The sequence below is a fragment of the Salmo salar genome, chromosome 11, assembly GCF_965601325.2.
Source record: "Salmo salar chromosome 11, fSalSal1, whole genome shotgun sequence".
In the NCBI taxonomy this organism is placed as follows: domain Eukaryota; kingdom Metazoa; phylum Chordata; class Actinopteri; order Salmoniformes; family Salmonidae; genus Salmo; species Salmo salar.
The window spans coordinates 88377964-88402063 of NC_138301.1; the positions used below are offsets into that span (position 1 = coordinate 88377964).

Sequence of the window (24100 nt, forward strand, 5' to 3'; positions counted from 1 at the left end):
GATCGCCATCAGTAATACATCGAACGGCAGTTTAAAAATGTGTACGCACACAATAATTGCACAGCTTGTGAACAGTATAGAATTGTGGTGTAAATACATGTTTAAGGAACAATAGCAGGACCACTAACTTCGATGCTCCCATTCAGAACTTCCTCCATGTATGGACAACGCCAAGGTCCCTAAATACTCTGACGTGGAGAGACATTGATGCTGCACTATGCACCAGCCGGCGCAAAATGGACGAGTGAGTAATTATATACTATGACAGAACCAGAACAGGTTCAGACTAGTGAAACATCCAACCTAAGTGGGGTTCAGCTCCAACCAACCTTGTCAAAGTAGATGCGTATGGAGCCCACGTTGGTGGCTCCTACAGCGGTGAGGGAGAAGAAGCCGTGCGTCCACTCTCCGCTCAGCACCACTCTCTCGTTATGGCAGAACAGTTCTTTGATCCAGCGAGCCACGCCAGGGTTCACTGACATCAGAGAGCCTGGCAGGGACACAGAGGAAGCAGAAAGTAAATACACAGTATACCGACACAGATACAAAACACAATACAAACACTGCAAGCAGCACTATACACCAGTTATTAGGTACACCCTGTTCATGAAAATGGTTCGCGCCTACAGACCGTGAGTCACGTGGCTGTGGCTTGCTATATAAAGCAGGCACTCAGGCATCAAGGCATTCAGTTACTGTTCGATTGAACGTTATAAAACGGGCAAAATTAGTGACCTAAGCGACTCAGAGCGGTATGGTTGTTGGTGTCAGGCGCGCCGGTTCCAGTAACTATGAAACGGCCAGCCTGCTGGGCTTTTCACGCACAACAGTGTTTAGGGTTTACCGAGGATGCTGGGACAAACATCCTGTCAGCGGCAGTCCTGTGGGTGAAAAAGGCTCGTTGATGAGAGGTCGAAGGAGAAGGCCAAGAATCGTGCCAGCTAACAGATGGGTCACAAAGACGCAAATAACGGCGCAGTACAACAGTGGTTTGCAGAATGGCATCTCGGAATACACTACTTGTCTGTCCTTGTCACAGATGGGTTATTGCAGATGACCACACCGGGTTCCACTCCTATCTGCTAAAAACAAAGAGAAGTGGCTCCAGTGGACACGCAATCAAAAACACTGGGCAACTGAGGACTGGAAAAACATTGCCTGGTCTTGTGAGGCGTCCTAGAACAAAACGACCGACATGTTTGTAAAAGGGGTCATATTAGTGTGTAGCCCAAACTCTTCGGACGGTACAGACAGAAGTTGGCAGAAGAGGCTGTAACGAATTCAGATGTTTTTTTTTTAAATGATGTTAGATTTCTGCGTGGCCACGGAAATTGTAGGAGAAAGGTTAACAAAATAACCACCGGTCAGGAGGATACAGACAGCTCAGCTCAAGAGGTATGCTTAGATATGTAGAAAAACATACATATGTATTATCTTATTTACATAGAATGAAGCATAATGATTATTGCTCTAGATTGCAGGAAGCCGTTTCTGGTTTTCGAAAAACAATACAAATTCTCCAATTTACCAGCCCCAGCCATCCTCACATACTTTGTGCCTCCACATGTTTTGGGGTGCATGACGCCCCTGATTATGATGTGTGTGTCCTGAACGTCCTGGGATTGTCCTAGCGTAGCGGAGTAATTCTGGTGTTTAATATAGGGAAATTTCAATGTCGAATGTATGAGCAGGACAGTCCTAATAGCGCACTGACCAGGGAAGTGTCTTCTGTGGGCCACTCTCCAGTCTGTGGGGGAGTGGAAGCAGTGGTAGTCTCCTGGAGCCAGGTACACCACACAGTGGAACAGCTCATTCCCCTCTTTAGTCACCAGCAGGTCCTGGAATGAGCTGGGGTCCTCTTCATCTGGGAAACCCACACATAATTATGGTCAGCAGGCAGGGTGGTAAGGTGCATCATACAAACCAATCCTAAATCTCTAGACTCTAAACAAAACAGGATTAGATGTGTCTAATTCTGATAAGATGTATAAAAATTGTTGGGAGCAAGGTGGGCCTATTAGGTCTACAACATCAGTTATACTGTATTTACCTGCCCAACCCTTTGAGATCAACAAGTCTCAAAGGGATTAAGGAATTGAATTAGGATTAGGTATTAGATCCCATTAGACCGGGGGGGAAGGGAAGAGGTACTCACTTGATGGCTTGATGGTACAATTGATGGCCTCAGCCCAGGTGTGGGGTCCCAGGAAGGTCTCCAAAGAGTAGGTGACTCCTTTGACTTGCTCCACCTCACAGTTCCGCACCCGCCCAAAGTGCAGGATCTTCCCGTCTGCTGGGCTGATCTGAAGAGAAAAAAAAAGACTCCAACATTTACGGCTTAAGCCAGGGATCTACTCCTCCATGTCTAGAATATACAGTACCTTCAGAAAGTATTCATACCCCTTAACTTCACATTTTGTTGAGTAACCGCTTGAATTCAAAATGGATTAAATATAGTTTCTCACTCATCCACACACACAAAATGACAAAGTGAAAACATGTTTTGAGAAATGTTCGCAAATGTATTGAAAATGAAATACAGGGATCTCATTTACATAAGTATTCACACCCTGGAGTCAATACATGTTAGAAACACCTTTGGCAGCGATTAATTAAAGCTATGCGTCTTTCTGGGTAAGTCTCTAAAAACGTTGCACAAATGGATTGTACAATATTTGCACATTTTAAATTCTACAAGCTCTGTCAAGTTGGTTGATCATTGCTAGACAGCCATTTAAGTCTTGGCATAGATTCTCAAGCCGACTTAAGTCAAAACTGTAACTAGGCCACTCAGGAACATTCAACGTCATCTTGATGAGCTTGTGAGCTGTACATTTGGCCTTGTGTTTTAGGTTATAATCCTGCTGAAAGGGGAATGGGTCTACCAGTGTCAGCTGGAAAACAGACAACCAGGTTTTCCTCTAGGATTGTGCCTGAGCTTAGCTCTATTCCGTTTCTTTTTTATATATATATAAAAATGCAGAGTCCTTGCCGATGACAAGCATACCTATAACATGATGCAGCTACCACCATGCTTGATAATATGAAGAGTGGTACTCAGTGATGTGTTGGATTTGCTCCAAACATAAAGCTTTGTATTCAGGACATGAAGTTAATTTCTTTGCGACATTGTTTGCAGTTTTACTTTAGTACCTTATCGCAAATAGGTGTCCTCCTTTGCGAGTCATTGGAAAACCTCCCTGTAAAACTCCCTGTAGATGATTCTGTGTTTGAAATGTACTGCTCAACTGAGGGACCTTACAGATACCTCATCTCTGTACCCCACATATCGGTTATCATAAAAAACGACACACTTATTGCACATACCGAGCCCATGCAACTTGTGACTTAAGCAAATTTTTTACTCCTTTCCATAACAAAGGAGTTGAATACTTACTAACTCAATACCTTTCAGCTTTTCATTTTTTATTAATTTGTTAACATTTCTAAAAACACAATTCCACTTTAACATTCAAATCAAATCTATTTGTCACATACACATGGTTAGCAGATGTTAATGCAAGTGTAGCGAAATGCTTGTGCTTCTAGTTCTGACCATGCAGTAATATCTAACAAGTAATATAACCTAACAATTCCACAACAACTACCTTATACACACACACACACAAAAGTCTAAAGGAATGAATACGAATATGTACATAAAAATATATAAATGAGTGATGGCCGAACGGCATAGGCAAGATGCAGTAGATGGTAATAGTACAGTATATACATGAGGTGAGTAATGTAGGGTATGAAACATAAAGCGGCATTGTTTAACGTCTATGGGCTACGTGAGACGCTAGCGTCCCACCTGCGGGACACAGCCAGTGAAATATCAGGGCTGCAAATTCAAAACAACAAAATGTCATAATTCAACTTTCTCAAACATACACTTCTCCTTGATGTAACCACATTGTCCGATTTCAAAAAGGCTTTACAGCGAAAGCAAAACATTAGATTATGTTAGGAGAGTACCTGGACAAAAATAATCACACAGCCATTTTCCAATCAAGGACATGTGTCAATAAAACCCAAAACACAGCTAAATGAAGCACTAACCTTTGATGATCTTCATCAGATGACACTCCTAGGAGATTATGTTACACAATACATGTATGTTTTGTTCAATAAAGTTCATATTTATATCCAAAAACAGCATTTTACATTGGTGCGTGATGTTCAGAAAATGTATTCCCACCAAAACTTTCAGTGAATGTGCACATCAATTTACAAAAATACTCAAACGTTGACAAAATATATAACAATTATTTAAAGAATTATAGATGGACTACTCCTGGATGCAACCGCTGTGTCAGATTTTAAAATAGCTTTACGGAGAAAGCACATTTTTCAATCTTCCGAGTACATAGCTCAGCCATCACAGCGAGCTATACAGACACCCGCCAAGTTCGGGGCAACCTAAACTCAGAATTAGTATTAGAAATATTGTCTTACCTTTGCTGATCTTCGTCAGAATGCACTCCCAGGACTGCTACTTCCACAAGAAATGTTTTTGTTCGAAATACTCCATATTTATGTCCAAATTCTCAGTTTTATTCGTGCGTACAGATCACTTATCCAAAGGCATAACGCACGAGCGCGGAACCAGAGACGAAAAGTCAAAATGTTCCATTACCGTACTTAGAAGCATGTCAAACGCTGTTTAAAATCAATCTTTATGGTATTTTTAACGTAAAATTGCGATAATATTCCAACCGGACAATAGCATATTCATTCAAGAAGAAAAAGAACGAACAGTGCACTCGCGGGATCGAGCATATCCAATCCCTTTGTTGCCAGGCAGTCCACTCAGTAACTGAGCTCCTATTATCTGTCCAGTGACAGGGGAATGCTCAAACCACTTTCTGAAGGCTTTAGACAGCCAATGGAAGCCTTAGGAAGTGCAACGTCACCCCACAGACACTGTAGTTTCGATAGAGAATCAAAAGAACTACAATTCTCAGACTTTCCACTTCCTGCTTGGATTTTTCTCAGGTTTTTGGCTGCCATATGAGTTCTGTTATACTCACAGACACCATTGAGTGTTTTCTATCCAAATATACACATTCTAGTTTCTGGGCCAGAGTAGTAACCCGTTTAAATTGGGTACGTTTTTCATCCTGCAGTGAAAATACTGCCCCCTACACCCCAACAGGTTAAAGTGGCTAGTGATACATTACATCAAGATGGCAAGGTGCAGTAGATGGTATAGTGTACAGTATATACATATGAGATGAGTAATGTAGGGTATGGGAACAGGGTGGTACTCAGTGATGTGTAGGCCAGTAACACAATCAAAATTAAATCCATTTTAAATTCAGGCTGTAATTTTTGGGGAGGAAGTCAAGAGGTGTGAATACGGCACCTTTACGGCACTTTTCACACCATGACGTTTTTCAGTCAACTTTACCAATGCCGCCAAATGTTTCCGCATTTTCTTTATATATCTGCCGGTAACAAAGCCTGTACTTTAACTTCCACCAACCGACCTAGCCACGATTGCGGTAATGCATTTAAAAGTCCTGTTGGGTGTTTGAAAAAGAAAGTGCGAGATGGTGTGATCACATCCAACGTGGATCAATAAAGAAACTTTGATATCATCCTACAGAGGTTCATCCAGGTCAAAATTGTTTGACCTGGATAGAGCAAATGCTTCTATAGCAAAAAAACGAGGACATGGGCTCAAAAAAATGTTGGGCTCCGTTTTGAAATAAAATGACAGCGGTTCCACACATTCAAAATATTTTTTTCTATTTTATTCTGTTATATTCCATTATATTAAATCTTACTATAAAATAGTGTTGACTGATCAGGGCAGGGGAAAGTAGGCTAAGTGTGTCTCTTGTCTGTTTAATTAACAAAATAAGAACTATTGATTTCATTTGCCTTGCACAGCTATGGGTTGAACAGACCAGTAGCCTATCATTAAACTCAAAATATACTATTCTATTGAAAATAAAAATGGTTATTAGTCTTCTGTCTTAGGACCTGCATAAACACATTTATAGATTTGTCTATCCACCTCATAATTACCAGAACATCTGACAATGTTTTGAATAGCCAACTTTTTATTCACCATAAAAAGAAAATACAAATCATTATTTACAATTATAAACTTGGTGGTTCGAGCCCTGAATGCTGATTGGCTGACAGCCGTGGTATATCAGACCGGTTTGTGGTATATGGCCAATATGCCACGGCTAAGGGATGTATATAAACACTCATTTTGTACAGCGTGACATCCATAACGGTCAATTTTCCTCTAAAGTATGACAATTTTTATATTTTCATCATTGTTTTTGTGTGTAGCCATGCCTTACTATCAAAGTGGCTATTAATATTTAACCCTAAGACTTTGAGATTCACACTTCTACAGAGGTGTCCATTCTCCACACGATGTGTTTACAATACTGCGTCGCTAATAAGGCATTATTTGGTCAACAGAATTGGAGCATTTGAAATAAGATCAAGCTCAAACGAGAAGAATAAACATTTAAAAAATATATATATATTTTTTAAACATCTTTGATACAGATGTTTCTAGCAACTTCTGGGGTAGCTAGCTTTAACTTGGTACCTAGCACCAATGCAACCAGCCTGAAAACAATGACCAGTAGAAAGTGCATTCATTGTCAATATTCTTAGCAATGATTTAGAAATCCATGTAAGTATTAGCTAGGTAGCCACTTGTTCTCTAATTGAAATCCAACCTCAGTTCATGGAAATAAAGCTAGATAACGAACCCCAGGCTAACATAAGCAGCTAGCTAGCTTCATCTGGCTAGTGTGGCTTGACCGGTCCGGGTTATGTGTTGTGAAGCTAGCCACAATAAGGATTAGCCACAAAAGTGGAATTCGCGGTTCGACTTCAAACAAACCGCAAAAAAGTCCCTCTTTGGAAGTGATGCAAATGGTTACAATTAGTGAAATCATGCCATATTTAGACTAGATAATGTTAAACAACGTTGGAGTATTGGAATGTGGAGCAATGAAATTAGGTATCAGTCTACTTGGTGACACCCACAGAACATAACTGAAGAGTTCACACAAATATTAGCATCTTAGCTCCTATTGCCGGAGTTTGACTGTGGGAAATGAAATATCAGTCTGCTCAGTACCCAGGTGTGTGCCCCCCCAAGTCCTCCACGGAGTTATCAGACTCCAAAACATCCACGTTGTATTGTTTTTCCTCTGGAATAGTGTTCAATCCAAATAGTAGGTTGACTGGTATAATAAATGTTGCTTATTTCACAGTGGTTTCAGAGTCACGCAATAAGAGCTACGATGCTAATGTTCTCTGGATGTCACGGAGCACACTGATGCCCCATGCCATTGACCCATAATCCATAGGCTGTACAGTGAAATAAGTACGCCCCTAATGCAATTCTCAAGTTTAACACATGATTTGTCAAATTAACAAAGTCTCTTTGTTGAATTTATATAACATTCGAACATCGTTTAGCATGATCTATTACATTATGGCATGATACCACTATTTGTGTCACTTTCAATTAGAGACATATTTTGAAGGTGAACCGCAAATTCCACTATTGTGTCTACTCCTTATTGTGGCCAGCTTCACATAGGTGGGTCTAAAACCGACACTGGAGTTGCTTCCCAAGAAGACAGTGAACGTTCCTGAGTGGCTGAGTTACAGTTTTGACTTAAATCTACTTGAAAAACAAATGGCAAGACCTGAAAATGGTTGTCTAGCAATGATCAACAACGATGACATAGCTTGAAGAATTTTAAAATTAATACACATGCAAATGTTGCACAATTCAGGTGTAGTAAAGCTCTTAGACTTACCCAGTAAGACTTGCAGCTGTAGTCACTGCCAAAGGTGCTTCTACAAAGTATTAACTCAGGGGTTGAATACTTATGTAAAATAGACATCTCTGCATTTCATTTTAAATACATTTGCTAACATGTTTTCACATTGCCATTATGGGCTATTGTGTGTAGATGAGTTAGAAAAAAAAACATTTTATCCATTTTGAATGCAGGCTGTAACACAAAATGTGGAATAAGTAAAGAGGTATGAATACTTTGAAGGCACAGTACACACACGCACGCTTACACACACTCACCACGCAGTGCGAGTTGCACACGGGCCGGAGAGCCGGTTTGAGTTTCCGTCTAAAGAACTCTCCCAGGTTCCTGTATTGAATTAGGTCTTCCACAGCCGCCTCCTGCATGTTGACGCCAAACGTCCAGATATACAGACTATAGACTGGCTTTCTCAGCCAGGTCGGTAGTTCCACCTGGTTCAGGCGACCCCAGGCCCGAGACAGCAGCCGTGTTGGGATGGTCTTGTACAGAGCAACCTGGGCCAGGGAGTGAGAGATGATTGGGTTAGTCTACACATAGTTAAACTGCATGTTCTCACATTGGCTGCATCCTGGCTTATCCCAGATCGGTTTGTGCTGTCTGGCCAACTCCTATGCTCATTGTTACACCAAACAACCATAGGAGTTGGCAAGACTACACAAACAGATGAGACAGGGCTACTACTTCTCTACTGGGTGAACTGTAACAGGAGAAGCTAGAACCATGGCAGACGTGGCTATAAAGTTGACTAGATCACTAAGCTTAAGGCAAGGCGCCATCTCAATTCTGAAAATAGCATTAAAAGTCAACTGCATCAAGGCCATGTGCAGGATAGGTAGCAAGCGAGAGTTGACAGTGTTTTAACGCGCCTGAATAGATTGAACTTTTGCACTCCTGAAGTACGGTCTTCGTTTACAGGTGCATTGTAGAAGCCAAACGTGAACCATCAGAACTTGCATAGATCATGTACATTTGCAAATTAAACTTAGTTTAAGTCGCATTGAAAGCCATCTTGTCACGGCCTTAGACACCTTCCAGAAAATTGGAACGGAAATGGCGCTAGACCAAACTGGAAGTCTTCTGACTAGCTTGGAAAGACCGTAATGTGCAGTATCAAAAGAGCCCTCACTGCTGCTCGATCATCCTATTTTTCCAACTTAATTGAGGAGAATAAGAACAATCCAAAATTTATTTTTGATACTGTCGCAAAGCTAACTAAAAAGCAGCAGGATGGCTTTCACTTCAGCAGTGACAAATTCATGAACTTTGACGAAAAGATCATGCTCATTAGAAAGCAAATTACAGACTATTTAAATCTGCGTATTTCTCCAATGCTCAGTTGTCCTGAATCTGCACAACACTGCCAGGACCTAGCAAATGTTTTACTTTTAAACTGACAAAAACAGATGCTAGTTCTAGGTCCCAAGAAAAAGAGATCTTCTGTTGGATCTGGCAATTAATCTTGATGGTTGTACAGTCATCTCAAATAAAACTGAAGGACCTCGACGTTACTCTGGACCCTTATCGCTCTTTTGATGAACACATCAAGAATACTTTAAGGACAGCTTTTTTCCATCTTCATAACATTGCAAAAATCAGAAACTTGCTGTCCAAAAATGATACATTTTTCTGCATCTATGCTTTTGTCACTTTTAGATTAGACTACTGCAACGCTCTACTTTCCGGCTACCCAGATACAGCACTAAATTAACTTCAGTTAGTGCTAAACACAGCTGCTAGAATCTTGACAAGAACCCCAAAAATGTGATCATATTACTCCAGTGCTAGTCTCTCCACACTGGCTTCCTGTTAAGGCTAGGGCTGATTTCAAGGTATTACTGCTAACCTACAAAGCATTACATGGGCTTGCTCCTACCCATCTTTCCGATTTGGTCCTGTAGTACATAACTACACGTACGCTATGTCACAAGACGCAGGCCTCCTTACTGTCCCTGGAATTTCTAAGCAAACAGCTGGAGGCAGGGCTTTCTCCTATAGAGCTCAATTTTTATGGAATGGTCTGCCTATCCATGTGAGACTCATCTCTTCAGTAGGTCCTATGATTGAGTGTAGTCTGGCCCAGGAGTGTGAAGGTGAACGGAAAGGCACCGGAGCGACGAACCGCCCTTGTCACCTCTGCCTGGCCGGTTCCCCTCTCTCCACTGTGATTCTCTGCCTCTAACCCCATTACGGGGGCTGAGTCACTGGCTTACTGGTGCCCTTCCATGCCGTCCCTAGGAGGGGTGCGTCACTTGAGTGGGTTGAGTCACTGACGTGAACTTCCTCTCCGGGTTGGCACCCCCCTTGGGTTTGTGCCGCAGGGGAGGTCTTAGTGGGCTATACTCAGCCTTGTCTCAGGATATTAGGTTGGTGGTTGAAGATATCCCTCTGGTGGTGTGGGGGCTGTGCCTTGGCAAAGTGGGTGGGGTTATATCCTGCCTGTTTGGCCCTGTCCAGGGGTATCGTTGGACAGGGACACTGTCTCCCGACCCCTCCTGTCTCAGCATATGTATGCTGCAATAGCTTGTGTGTCGGGGGGCTAGGGTCAGTCTGTTATATCTGGAGTATTTCTCATGACTTATCCTGTGAATTTAAGTATGCGCCCTGTCACTCTCTTTCCTCCCTCTCAGAGGACCTGAGCCCTAGGACCACACCTCAGGACTACCTGGCCTGATGACTTCTTACGGTCCCCAGTCCACCTGGTCATGCTGCTGCACCAGTTTCAACTGTTCTGCCTGCGGCTATGGAACCCTGACCTGCTCACTGGACGTGCTACCTTGTCCTGTACCTGCTGTTTTGGACTCTCTACCGCACCTGCTGTCTCTAACGCTGAATGATCGGCTATGAAAAGCCAACTGACATTTACACCTGAGGTGCTGACCTGTTGCACCCTCTACAACCACGGTGATTACTATTATCTGACCCTGCTGGTCATCTATGAAGGTTTGAACATTTTGGCCATGTTCTGTTATAATCTCCACCCGGCACAGGCAGAAGAGGACTGGCCACCTCTCAGAGCCTGGTTCCTCTAGGTTTCTTCCTAGGTTCTAGCCTTTCTAGGAAGTTTTTCCTAACCATCGTGCTTCTACATCTGCATTGCTTGCCGTTTGGGGTTTTAGGCTGGGTTTCTGTACAGCGCTTTGTGACATCGGCTGATGTATAAAGGGCTTTATAAATAAATTATTGAATTCTAATTTGTTAACTGTGCACTTTAGGGATCGGCCGCCTGGGGATCTTCCCCACCCCTTATCCCTGCCGAACAGCTGAAGCCCATAATGATATTCCATCTCAAATCCAACGCGGCTACGAACGGACCGCCGGCACAAAAAAATGCATTGGAATAGCCATTTCTTTATATGGCCTCAGATGCGAGGTCAGGGTGACACATGTAGAAATCAGATTTAAAATACGCCTGCAATAGAATAGAAGTTTAACAGGTAGGTAGGAGGATTCGAGGGTCTCAAAAAGCCATTTGACCCCAGGATTAAAAACCTTAAAGCTGATCAGAGTTCAGACTTTAAAACAGAGAAATACTGGAGCTTATTTCGGAGCTTAACATTGCCGATAGAAATATAATGTATAGATCAAAACTGACAAACCGATTAAATGTGCACAATAGAGACAAGCATGTCTGTTCTACAACATTTCAATGCAAATTCTCTGGAACTTTGCGCACCCTCCTGAATTTAAGCCAAACCGGTGCTGCATGCTGAGCCTGGACCCACACACATAACTCATAGGCAGTAAAGTCCTGTAGCTCCAGAGATGATCTTGTCCAAACTGCAGGAAATAGATCAGCTGAGGAGATGGGTGGCAGACAAGTTCTATCTCCATGATTAAGTATCCACTTTGATTAATAGGCCAAGGGAGGCGGAATAGGTCAACATTTCATTAATAACATTAAATGCTTATTGGCTGATGGTAAGGGAGAAACAGCATCCATTGAAACTTAAGCCACTCACTCGCCCCTTTACCGCGACAATGTGAGCGAGCACAGCAGGAGAAGAAAACAAAGCATTCCTCCCGTTATTGTGTGGATCACACAAAGGGCCTTTGATAGGCGTTACGATAGAGCCTGGGCCGAGATCAGAGCACTGCAGGTCCATATGGGTCCGGCCATCTGTGACGGGGGAGGGGGCTCACCTCACACATCAGTGGCTCTAACAGAGCACTTCTAGCCAAGAAAACCTAGTGCCACGACACAGGGGAAACAAACTGTTTGGTAGGAACTGTAATGACCATAGGGGTTATTCGAGTGGATTTAAAGCGCCTTTTCAAGTGTTCCAGCTGCGATTTACTTTGTATGGGAGGAACTGGTATCCTACTCAACTAGTATTATAGGACTTGGTACCTCTGGATGCTGAGATTGACATTCATTCATTCTCTCACACACAAACAGAGAGAGAGAGAAAAACGCTATAGTAGCTCGTTATTAGGAAAGTACTCACCCTGCTTGTTGGTCTCCAGCCAACCTTGGCCAGGGGCTTGAGTGCACCGAAGGTCAGGAAGTAGTAGAGGAAGCTGAGCGGCCATGAGCGCAGCCGCAAGACGGGCCGGGACATGCAGCTCAACTGGCCAAGACGACGCCGCAAGGCCAACTGAGGGAACTGCAACCTGTGCAACCATACAAAGCCCTGGGTTGGCACAGATATGGCAGTGTACACACAGAGTCTCCGACTCACAAACACAGGCAGGACAGAGACTCACATTCACAGACACCCACAGATATCTCTCACCCACGCACACCCACAAAGCACGTTAAAAATGACAGAATGCACAGGCGTGTCCACGCAAAGACGTGGGTAAATACATGTATAACGGGAACTAAATGACACGACAACAAAGCACAAACAGAAATAGCTGACAGATGATGCTCTCTTACATTATACTGTTCAAACACAGCACATAGCCATCAGGGAAATAGGCTACTGAGCCATCACACGTTCTGACTGCACAACCTCCCCAGAATCTCCTCAACCACACAGATCTTCTACAGTATCTCATCTAAACCCCCACGTGGTTAGTTTCCTAAAAATGTATATTTCATGCAGAATCCACTCTACTCTTCAGGCTGCTTTTAGTCAAGTCAACTGTCTCTCCTTAAAATATCCTCATTTCTAACTCCCATCCATCCAGATCTCTCAATATGCCATGTTAAAAAATGCATCACTTTACTCGCTTAGCCTTAGGCGATAAACGCGGAGAGGGATTTTAATGACAAACTCGGTGCTCGAAGTGTGGGCGGTAAACACACAGCTAAAAATGCATAGAAAACAGCATATCCACCCAACAGTCAAATCCATAATCTGTCCATGACTATGCCTGGCCGCACTGCATAGGTCTATTAAAATAGGCTTCAGTGATGCTTGTGTTGTCCTGACTCTGTACAATAGGAACAACTAGGGCAGCAGTGCTGCGGTGGACTGGACTCTAAGGGGGAGACCAATGTTATCTCAACAAGGGACATCCAACACACACAAATGTACAACACCAAAGGCTTTTATATGGGATATGGGGGGTATAGCTAGTTCTCAGCCAAGTGACACATGGAGGTGCTGCAGCCTTAGCTCTACAAAGTCCAGACTTGTGAAAAGAAAATGAGCGAGTGAGAGAGTCCAGATTTGAGAGAAGAGGTGGTATAACACAGGCTAGCTGTATAGCCTCTGTGGGGCTATCTATAGGCCTAAAGAAGACCTGTCCACTCTAATCAGGATAAGGGCAAAGCGTGAGGCTATGCATGGTTTAGCCACTGACACCCTAACGGACAGCCGTCAGTCAGCAGCACCTTATCGCCACAATCGGGCTGGAAACAGTTGACCGACGATCTCTCACACATGCACACAATCCAGAGACACCGATATTACGCACACTGACATGAGAGAAAAAAGGGGTGTAGTGACTGGTGTACAGTAGGTTACATAGGTCATCTCCCGTGGCGTCTATATTAATCCCTGTGTTATTATAGACCTGTTTGGCCTCTGCGTTGAATCAGATCAATTGAATGGTGCTTCACAGGCTGGTGTTGATGCCCCCTTTTGTGAAACTGCTGCCAGTGCCGAGTGATCGTGTCTCAGCACAGCCGTACAGACAACACTGCCCATATTGTTCATCTGAATACACATCTGAGGATGGCCTATAGATCCGGAGCAGCGTGTGGGGCTGTGCGGTTCAGTGGGTCCGCACAGACAGCCGCACACCCCACCACCACACGGTGTCATTTCTCAAGGGTTTGATGACCACAGCACGGCAGTCGTGAAAGAAAAGGCTATCATTAAACACATCTGAATGATCCACAGCGATTTAAGATCGCCCCATTCTGGAAATCTGGACTGAAATTCCTGATTCATCAGGGAAAATCCCATCTCTGATTACTTTGGCTCCACGGTAGCTGGGTACGGGATTACTTCCACCAAGGCACACTGCTGTATGGTGCCTAGTTTACTGGAGATAGCGACTGCTCTCCTCAGTCACCGCTGGCTGGCTGGCCTAGTTTGGACTGCAGAGCGTTAGACTGGGCCACTCATCCTCTAAGCTCTAAAAACAGGAAAGCAACGTTTACTACAGAGCCTGGCCGGGTACACAGCCTATAATTAGATTCCAGCTAATGGCGCTAATATAGATTTAGGGCAATTCCACGATAACGGAATTGCACCGAGACTGAGATTTCTCGCTTAAAATGCCAGCAAAACAAATACCATTGATTTAAAAAAGGTTTAACAAAACCATACAACTCTGTGCACAAAGACTACTTTTAAAATGTTGTATAAATTGTTACAAAAAACATTTTAAAAAAAAGAATAACTCTGCAGATGCAAAGTTGGGTACATTTATTATAATTTTTTTTTTTTAAGTCCACGGTTTCCAATAACTGCTCCAAATTAACATTCAAAATATAAAATGAAAGAAAAAAAATGGGGTGTCAGCTATGACATGACACATTGAATTTAATGAACTACAGTAAGTGAAGTGGATTTACACCCGGTAACGGAATTGCTTCATGGCTCCCTGATCTGTACTACACAGAAACACGTAATTATGGATATGAATGTAACTCTTTATAGAGATGTATACTAAATAGGTACAAAAAAAGGTTGAAATATGCAATATCCATTGCATATTTCAATATTATTCTACACACTGGCTCTTATTTTAATGAGCCCCCCCCCCCCCAAACAAGACAACGTTTGAACCATCCTATATGTTTCACAAGTTAAACATCAAAGTACAGCAGAGTATAGTTCAGTACAACTCTAGTGTGCTCTACTGAACTTTACAATACTGTTTAACTCTACGCTGCTTTTCTTTACTGTACTGTGTTGTACTGTCAAAACTTGTGAACCAAACTGTGGTGTGACTGATTTTCCATCGCAGCCAATTCAATTGCAGAATGTCTGTTACTGTTTTTTCAGAAATTCTTTGAAGATTTGGTAACGGAATTTAGAGGTCACTTAATTCATCAACAAAATTGATATCAGTAAAAACACTAAGTAATTGATAGACCTTCCTTCACTTGTTACTTCTGTAAACGTTCATTATCCTCCCCACATGAGGAAGAGAAATTGGAAAATATCTTAAAGACACACTATATACACAAACGTATGTGGACACACCTTAAAATGTGTGGATTCAGCTTCTTCAGCCACACCCGTTGCTGACAAGTGTAAAAATCGAGCACACCGCCATGCAATCTCCATAAAGAAACATTGTCAGTAGAACGGCCTTACGGAAGAGCTCACTGACATTAAACGTGGCACCATCATAGGATGGCACCTTTCTAACTAGTCAGTTCTGACCCGGTCAACTGTAACTGCTGTTATTGTGAAGTGGAAATGTCTAGGAGTTACAACGGCTCAGCAACGAGGTGGTAGACCACACAAGTTCACAGAACGAGGCCGCCGAGTGCTGAAGCATGTGGAAATAGTCTGTCCTCGTTTGCAAGACACTACCGAATTCCAAACTGCCTCTGGAAGCACTGTTCGAACGGTTTGTCGGGAGCTTCATGAAATGGGTTTACATGGCCGAGCAAAAGCCTAAGATCACCATGCGCAATGCCAAGTGTCAGCTGGAGTGGTGTAATGCTCGCCGCCATTGGACTCGAACAGTGGAAACACCTTCTCTGGAGTGATGAATCACGCTTCACCATCTGGCTGTCAGACGGACGAATCTGGGTTTGGCGGATGCCAGGTGAACGCTACCTGCCCGAATGAATAGTGCCAACTGTAAAGTTAAGGTGTAGGAGGAATAATGGTCTGGGGCTGTTTTTCACAGTTCGGGTTAGACCCCTTAGTTCCAGTGAAGGGAAATCTTAATGCTACAGAATAGAATGACATTCTGGACAATTCTGTGCGTACAACTTTGTGGCAACAGTTTGGGGAAGGCCTCTCCTGTTTCAGCATGACAATGTTCACAGGGGCAAAGTGAGGACAAAAATAGAAATGGTTTGTCGAGATCGGTGTGGAAGGACTAGACTGGCCTGCACAAAGCCCTTACCTCAATCCCATTGAACACCTTTGGGATGAATTGGAACGCCGACTGTGAGCCAGGCCTAATCGTCCAACGTCAGTGCCCAACCTCACTAATGCTCGTGGCTGAATGGAAGCAAGTCCCCGCAGCAACATTCCAACATCTAGTGGAAAGCCTTCCCAGCAGAGTGGAGGCTGTTCTAGCAGCAAAGGGGGGGGGACCAACTCCATATTAATGCCCATGGAACGAGATGTTTGACGAGCAGGTGTCCACATACTTTTGGTCATGTAGTGTATGTGGGTTTTTAGGTAATGGAATTTCAAGGCACTAGGACATGTTTCTTAAACTTACCGAAGGGAGAAAGATTACTCCTAAACTAAATGTGTTGATATTAATTGGCAGGGGTCTTTACTTCAAAATTATGTATTTCTAATACCTTAACACTTCTTAGTAGATGTTTTCTAAAGACCACTTTTCCATCTGTTTGACCAGAAATCAAAGCCTTTACTTATTCCTAATATTTATGATGGAAAATGGTAAAAGAAAAAAGAAAAGAAAATCTATCATTTCTCAAAAAAGCTTAAATTTGACACCTAATCTGAGATGCTCCTATGAACTTTACGTTGGTCCTTTTACATGGAAATTACCCTGAAAGTCATTCATTTGATGTAATTGAATCTCAATTCTCTTACAAGTCAACCAGTGCAGTATCATTTAAATATTATTTACCGTAGCCTGTCATGCACCTTGGTTTCAGCAATCGCAAAGTATTGCTAAATATCCCAGCCAACCACAAAAACGCAACAAAAGTAACAAAAAGCCAACACGTAAAGAATACACTTCTGTAATTGTTTTATTTCCCGGCTATCCAGTCTCCCTCGGCCACAAAACGCAGGCTCCAACAGCACCCCCCCCTCTTCAATGCAGGCACATATTAGCCAATCACTGGCTGCATAGCATTCTCTCTCTCCTGCCTCGCTCTATCTACATAAACAGAGTCTCTCAGCCGCCACACAGATCTCTAAAACTCCATCTATCCCTCACTTCTTTCAGGCCCACTTCCGAGGTTGGCTGGGTAAGGCTAGCTAACTGGCTGCATAGGGCTGGCCTTGGCCTGGCCCAGATACATTGTTCCTCCTTAGACTGGCCTGCCTGGATGGGGCTTAAGGGCATTACGCTGCAATTAGGCCAAACAGAGGCTTTGTGCTGCCTGGGACAGAGAAAGAGAGAGAGAGAGAGAGAGAGAAAGAGCGAGAAAGACAGGGCTTTGGGAGAGCGGGCCGACTGTGGCCACTCAATATTCAGCCCCTCGGCTCACGGTTGTCCCTCTCCTCATGTAGCAGCTCAACACGCGACGTGCACACAACCCCCCCACTCACAAACCATAACTGCTCGAGCTTCAATCTCACAGCAGAACATTACATTAATCATCCCCTCTATGCTCGCTCTGGTCATCCCTCATTCGCCTTTAATCCATCTCTCACATACTGTAAACAATCACTTTATAGGCTGAAAAGCATTCGTTCTCCCTCCGCGTCAGTCCTGTCTTTGTCATGTCATGTCTAACAACCATGTTATACACATGCTAAGGCATCCTGTGGTCATTCATCTCTTGTTCTCACTCTCATTCTCTCAGCATACCTGAATCGGTTCCTGTGGCTGAGTGCTTGGGCCCCGTGGCCTGAGACGTTGCCGCCGTTGCTTCCCCCCTGCTCCCCGGCAGCTCCTGTGGAGCTGATCGTCCGGAGCCGGCGCACATCAACCCTAACTCTGTGGAGATTGTAGCAAGACGGAGGGCTGTGCAAAGACCTGCAGCATCTCACCATTTCCCTGAGCTCTGCGCTGCCGCCCGCTGAAGGCTCCTGTTCTGACACATTATCACTGAAGGCGTGGGGGGGGATTACAGATGCTTCTCTCTCGCGCTCACTGGGGCTGCCGCTCTCGCTCGGTGTGCGCACTTCTGTTCTCTTGCTGGATCTCGTTCTCTCGCTCTGCTACTCTCAAGCCCAGCCCCTTCTCTGGTAGGACGGATGTGACGTGGTGGAGGGTAATCCGTTCGCTCCTCTTCTCTCTCAGGGATCCAAGGGCCTCTGGAAGTGATTTTGTACTAGAGAATGGGAATCTTCTGGGTGGGCTGACTGTTTCACGGCTGACCTGAGAGGAACTGCAGGAGACTGGTGACGGTGGAAGACTGGAGGAGGACTGGTCTGTCTGGGGGAGGGGCAACTTGATGATAGGAGGGAAATGCGACAAGTTCGGTTTGCGATTCCTATGGTCGTTGATGTAAAGAATATTTTCTGGTCCGTGGTGTGTAATGAGGAGTAACCAGATGCTGCACTTGACACATTCATGATATTGCTTATCCCAGTTACTAATAAGCATGCACCCTTTAAGAAAATGACTAGAAAATGTTAAATCCCAAAGGATTGATAAGGAATTGAAAAACTATGGTTGAGAGGGGTGTGGCAAAAGAGATGGCAAATAGGTCTGGCTGTACAACCGATTGGCAAACGTACTGCAAATTGAGAAATCATGTGACTAAACTGAATTTAAAAAAGTAGTAACTACACTATGAAAGACAGATACATGACTAAGAATGATAGTAAAAAGATTTGGAGCACCTTACAAAAAAAACGTTGTCTATCAACAATGACAAGCCACTTGGATGGAAAATTTGTGAGAACATTAGCGGACAATATTGCCACTCCTACTTACCATATCTTCAATTTAAGCCTACTGGAAAGTGTGCGTCCTCAGGCCTGGAAGGAAGCAAAAGTCACTCCCCTACCTAAGGATAGTAAAGTCCCCTTCACTGGTTCAAATAGCAGACCAATCAGCCTGTTACCAACCCATAGTAAAGTTTTGGGAAAAAAATATAGTGTTTGACCAGATACAATGCTATTTTACAGTAAACAAACAGACTTTCAGAACGCTTATTGGGAAGGACATTCAACAAGCACAGCACTTACACAAATTACTGATGACTGGCTGAGAGAAATTGATAAGATTGTGGGGGCTGTTTAGTTAGACTTCAGTGTGGCTTTTGACATTATTGATCATAGTCTGCTGCTGGAAAAACTTGTGTTATGCTTTACACCCCCTGCTATATTGTGGATAAAGAGTTACCTGCCTAACAGAACACAGAGGTTGTTCTTTAAATGGAAGCCTCTCAAACAAAATCCAGGTAGAATCAGAAATTCCCCAGGGCAGCTGTCTAGGCCCCTTACTTTTTTCAATCTTCACCAATGACGTGCCACTGGCTTTGAGTAAAGCCAGTGTGTCTACGTACGCGGATGACTCAACACTTCAGTTGCTGTGGTAGCTGACATGACTAACACTTAAAGAGCTGCAGTTAGTTTCAGAATGTGTGGCAAGAAATAAATTAGTCCTAAATACTTCAAAAACAAAAATGTGTATTTGGGACAAATCATTCACTAAACTTCAACTTAATCTTGTAATGAATAATGTGGAAATTGAGCAAGTTGAGGAGACTAAACTGCTTGAAGTAACCCTGGATTGTAAACCGTCATGGTCAAAACATTGATAAAACTGTAGCTAGGATAGGGAGAAGTCTGTCCATAATAAAGTGTTACTCTAACTTCTTAACATTACTATCAACAAGGCAGGTCCTACAGGCTCTAGTCTTGTCGCACCTGGACTACTGTTCAGGCGTGTGGTCAGGTGCCACAGAGGGACTTAGGAAAATTGCAATTGGCTCAGAACATGTTGAATGCACCGAGCTGCCTGTCTGAACTTCTGGCACACAGACACCCATGCATACCCCACAAGACATGCCACCAGAGGTTTCTTCACAGTCCCGAAGTCCAGAACAAACTATGGAAGGGGCACAGCACTACATAGAGCCATGACCACATGGAACTCTGTTCCACATCAAGTAAATCAAAAAGAATTCCACCTTATGGAACAGCGGGGAATGTGAAGCAACACACAGGCACAGACATGCATAAAAACACTAACACGATAACATGCGCACTATACACACACACACTAGTACACATGGATTTTGTGTTGTGATTTTGTGGTAGTAGATTAGGGGCCTGAGGGCACACTGTTGTGAAATCTGTTATACAATTTTAAAACCATTACAATACATTCATAACTGGCTTAATTTTGCTGGACCCCAGGAAGAGTAGCTGCAGCCTTGGCAGCAGCTAATGGGTTCCATAATAGATACAAATAATCCCATCAGCTATAGTGTTCACGGACCCTGTTATAGACTCCTGGCAGCTCCACTATACTGCTGATCTGTATCGTTTTGTATTACAGTATCTTTTTGGCATTCATAAGCATGCCATACCTTGTTTTTCTCCTTAGGTTTTGGCCTGATTTAGGGAGCCTGGAGTCCACTGAGTCCTACCTTATCCTATCCTACCATCAGCAAAGCTCAGTGTGTGTGGGGGGGGAGTTAATCTATTCACTATCTGCTGTTTCGTCAGTTAATCATTTCAGAAAGGTAAGCGTCATCATTACACATTGTTGCCTGACTGGTCATTTTTTAAGTAAGATTTTAAAAGGCTACTCAAGATGCAGTTCCAGTGTTTCCCCTATATATAGCCCACCTCTGCTGCAAAAGACATGTAATTTAAAAGATACAGTACCAGTCAAAAGTTGACAGCTACTCATTCAAGGGTTTCTTTATTTACTATTTTCTACATTGTAGAATAAGTGAAGACATCAAAACTATGAAATAACACATAAGGAATCATGTAGTAACAAAAAAAAAAGTATTAAATCAAAATCTATTTTACATTCTTCAAAGTAGCCACCCTTTGCCTTGACAGATTTGCACACTCTTGGCATTCTCTCAACCAGCTTCAAGAGGTAGTCACCTGGAATGCATTTCAAATAACAGGTGTGCCTTGTTAAAAGTTAATTTGTGGAATTTCTTTCCTTAATGCGTTTGAGCCAATCAGTTTTGTATACAGAAGATAGCCATATGTTAAAATACCATATTATGGCAAGAGCAGCTCAAATAAGCAAAGAGAATGACAGTCCATTACTATAAAGACATGAAGGTCAGTCAATGCTGAACATTTCAAGAACTTTTCAAGTTTCTTCAAGTGCAGTCGCAAAAACCATCAAGCACTATGGTGAAACTGGCTCTCATGAGAACCGCCACAGGAAAGGAAGACCGAGAGTTCCCTCTGCTGCAGAGGATAAGTTCATTAGAGAGTTACCAGCCTCAGAAATTGCAGCCCAAATAAATGCTTCAGAGTTCAGACAGACAACTGTTCAGAGAAGACTGCGTGAAATAGCAAAGAAACCACTACTAAAGGACACCAATAAGAAGAGACTTGCTTGGGCCAAGAAACATGAGCAATGGACATTAGACCGGTGGAAATCTGTCCTTTGGTCTGATGAGTTCAAATTTGAGCTTTTTGGTTGCAACCGCCGTGTCTTTGTGAGACGCAGAGTAGGTGAACGGATGATCTCTGCATGTGTGGCTCCCACCGTGAAGCATGGAGGTGGTGGTGTGATGGTGTGAGGGGGGTTTGCTGGTGACATTGTCAGTGATTTATTTAGAATTCAATGCACACTTAACCAGCATGGCTACCACAGTATTCTGCAGTGATACGCCATGCCATTTGGTTTGCGCTTAGTGGGACTATAATTTGTTTTTCAACAGGACAATGACTCAACATACAGCCAGGCTGTGTAAGGGCAATTTGACCAAGGATGAGAGTAACGGAGCGCTGCATCAGATGACCTTGCCTCCTCAATCACCGGACCTCAACCCAATTGAGATGGTTTGGGATGAGTTGGACTTTTAGCGCGAAGGAAAAGCAGCCAACAAGTGCTCAGCATATGTGGGAACTCCTTCAAGAATGCTAGAAACGCATTTCTCATGAAGCTGGTTGAGAGTGTGCAAAGCTGTCAAGGAAAAGGGCAGATATGTGGAAGAATCTTTAATATAAAATATATTTTGATTTGTTTAACACTTTTTTGGTTACTACATGATTCCATAGGTGCTATTTCATAGTAGAGTTCTTATTCTACAATGTAGAAAAATCCTTGAATAGGTGTTCAAACTTTTGACTGGTACTGTGTGTTTTTCAACCACTCCACAAATGTATTGTTAACAAACTATAGTTTTGGAAAGTCGGTTAGGACATCTACTTTGTGCATGACAAGTAATTTTTCCAACAATTGTTTACAGAGATTATGTCACTGCATCACAATTCCAGTGGGTGAGAAGTTTACATACATTGAGTTCACTGCCTTTAACCTCTCTTGGGTAGGGGGCAGTATTTTGACGTCCAGATGAAAAGCGTGCCTGTAGTAAACTGCCTGCTACTCAGGCCCAGAAGGTAGGATATGCATATTATAGTAGATTTGGATAGAAAACACTCAAGTTTCTAAAACTGTTTGAATGATTTCTGTTATACTCACAGACCTCATATGGCAGGCAAAAACCTGAGAAAGAAATCCAACCAGGAAGTGTGGAAATCTGAGGTTTGTAGTTTTTCAAGTGATTCCCTATCCAATATACAGTGTCTGTGGGGTCATTTTGCACTTTTTAAGGCTTCCACTAGATGTCAACAGGCTTTAGAATGTTGTTTCATGCCTCTACTGTGAATGGGGAGAGAATAAGAGGTCTTGGAATCAGATACTGAGAAAATGACATGAGCTCAGTGGCGCACACTCCCGCGAGAGTAAGCCGTGTTCCTTTTCCTTTTTGAAGACAAAGGAATCGTCCGGTTGGAATATTATGGAAGATTTATGATAAAAACATCCTAAAGATTGATTCTATATATCGTTTTACATGTTTCTACGAACTGTAATATAACTTTTTTGACTTTGTCTGAACTTACTGCGCGAGCACAGTGCATTTGGGTTACTCGACTGAACGCGCGAACAAAACGGAGGTATTTGGACATAAATATGGACTTTATCAAAACAAATGAACATTTATTGTGGAACTGGGATTCCTGGGAGTGCATTCCGATGAAGATCATCGAAGGTAAGTGAATATTTATAATGGTATTTCTGACTCCACAAAATGGCGGGTTTGGTTTTGTGACTGAGCGCTGTACTCAGATTATTGCAAAGTGTGCTTTCGCTGTAAAGCTTTTTTTTTTTTTTAAATCTGACACAGCGGTTGCATTAACTTGTTATGGATAGGGGGCAGTATTTTCACGGCCGGATAAAAAAAACGTACCCGATTTAATCTGGTTATTACTCCTGCCCAGAAACTAGAATATGCATATGATTAGTAGCTTTGGATAGAAAACACTCCAAAGTTTCTAAAACTGTTTGAATGGTGTCTGTGAGTATAACAGAACTCAAATGGCAGGCCAAAACCTGAGAAGATTCTGTACAGGAAGTACCCTGTCTGACCATTTCTTGGCCTTCTTTGTCATCTCTATCCAAAACAGAGGATCTCTGCTGTAACGTGACACTTTCTAAGGCTCCCATAGGCTCTCAGAATGCGCCAGAACGTTGAATGATGACTCTGCTGTCCATGGCTGAAAAACAGTAGCGTATTTAGTAAGTGGTCGATCTGAGAACAATGAGACGGGTGCGCACGTGCACGTGAAGAGTCCATTTTACATTTTCAGTCTTTGAACGAAAACAACGACTCCCGGTCGGAATACTGTCGCTATTTTACGAGAAAAGGTTGCATAAAAATGTATTTTAAACAGCGTTTGACATGCTTCGAAGTACGGTAATGGAATATTTTGAAATGTTTTGTCACGATACGCGTCCGTGCGTCACCCTTCGGATAGTGTCTTGAACGCACGAACAAAACGCCGCTATTTGGATATAACTATGGATTATTTGGA

The 24100-nt window shown here is 43.0% G+C and overlaps 1 protein-coding gene across 8 annotated transcripts in view; it reads right to left on the minus strand.

Moving 5' to 3' along the window:
• The window catches only part of pisd (phosphatidylserine decarboxylase), a 55430-nt gene that overhangs the window by 10326 nt on the left and 21004 nt on the right, over nt 1–24100 (minus strand). For 3 of the 8 annotated variants that reach the window (XM_082958130.1, XM_014128221.3, XM_014128223.3), the window contains exons 4-7: nt 8093–8329; nt 2156–2303; nt 1715–1864; nt 330–490 (exon numbers count right to left, since the gene is read on the minus strand). In XM_082958130.1, coding sequence (XP_082814256.1) covers nt 330–490; nt 1715–1864; nt 2156–2303; nt 8093–8329 — 696 coding nt within the window. Of the gene's footprint in view, nt 1–329; nt 491–1714; nt 1865–2155; nt 2304–8092; nt 8330–12280; nt 12447–17936; nt 18513–19010; nt 19139–24100 lie in introns of those variants that run through there. The other 5 variants (XM_045689915.2, XM_014128224.3, XM_014128227.3 and 2 more) reach the window with 4 other exon arrangements.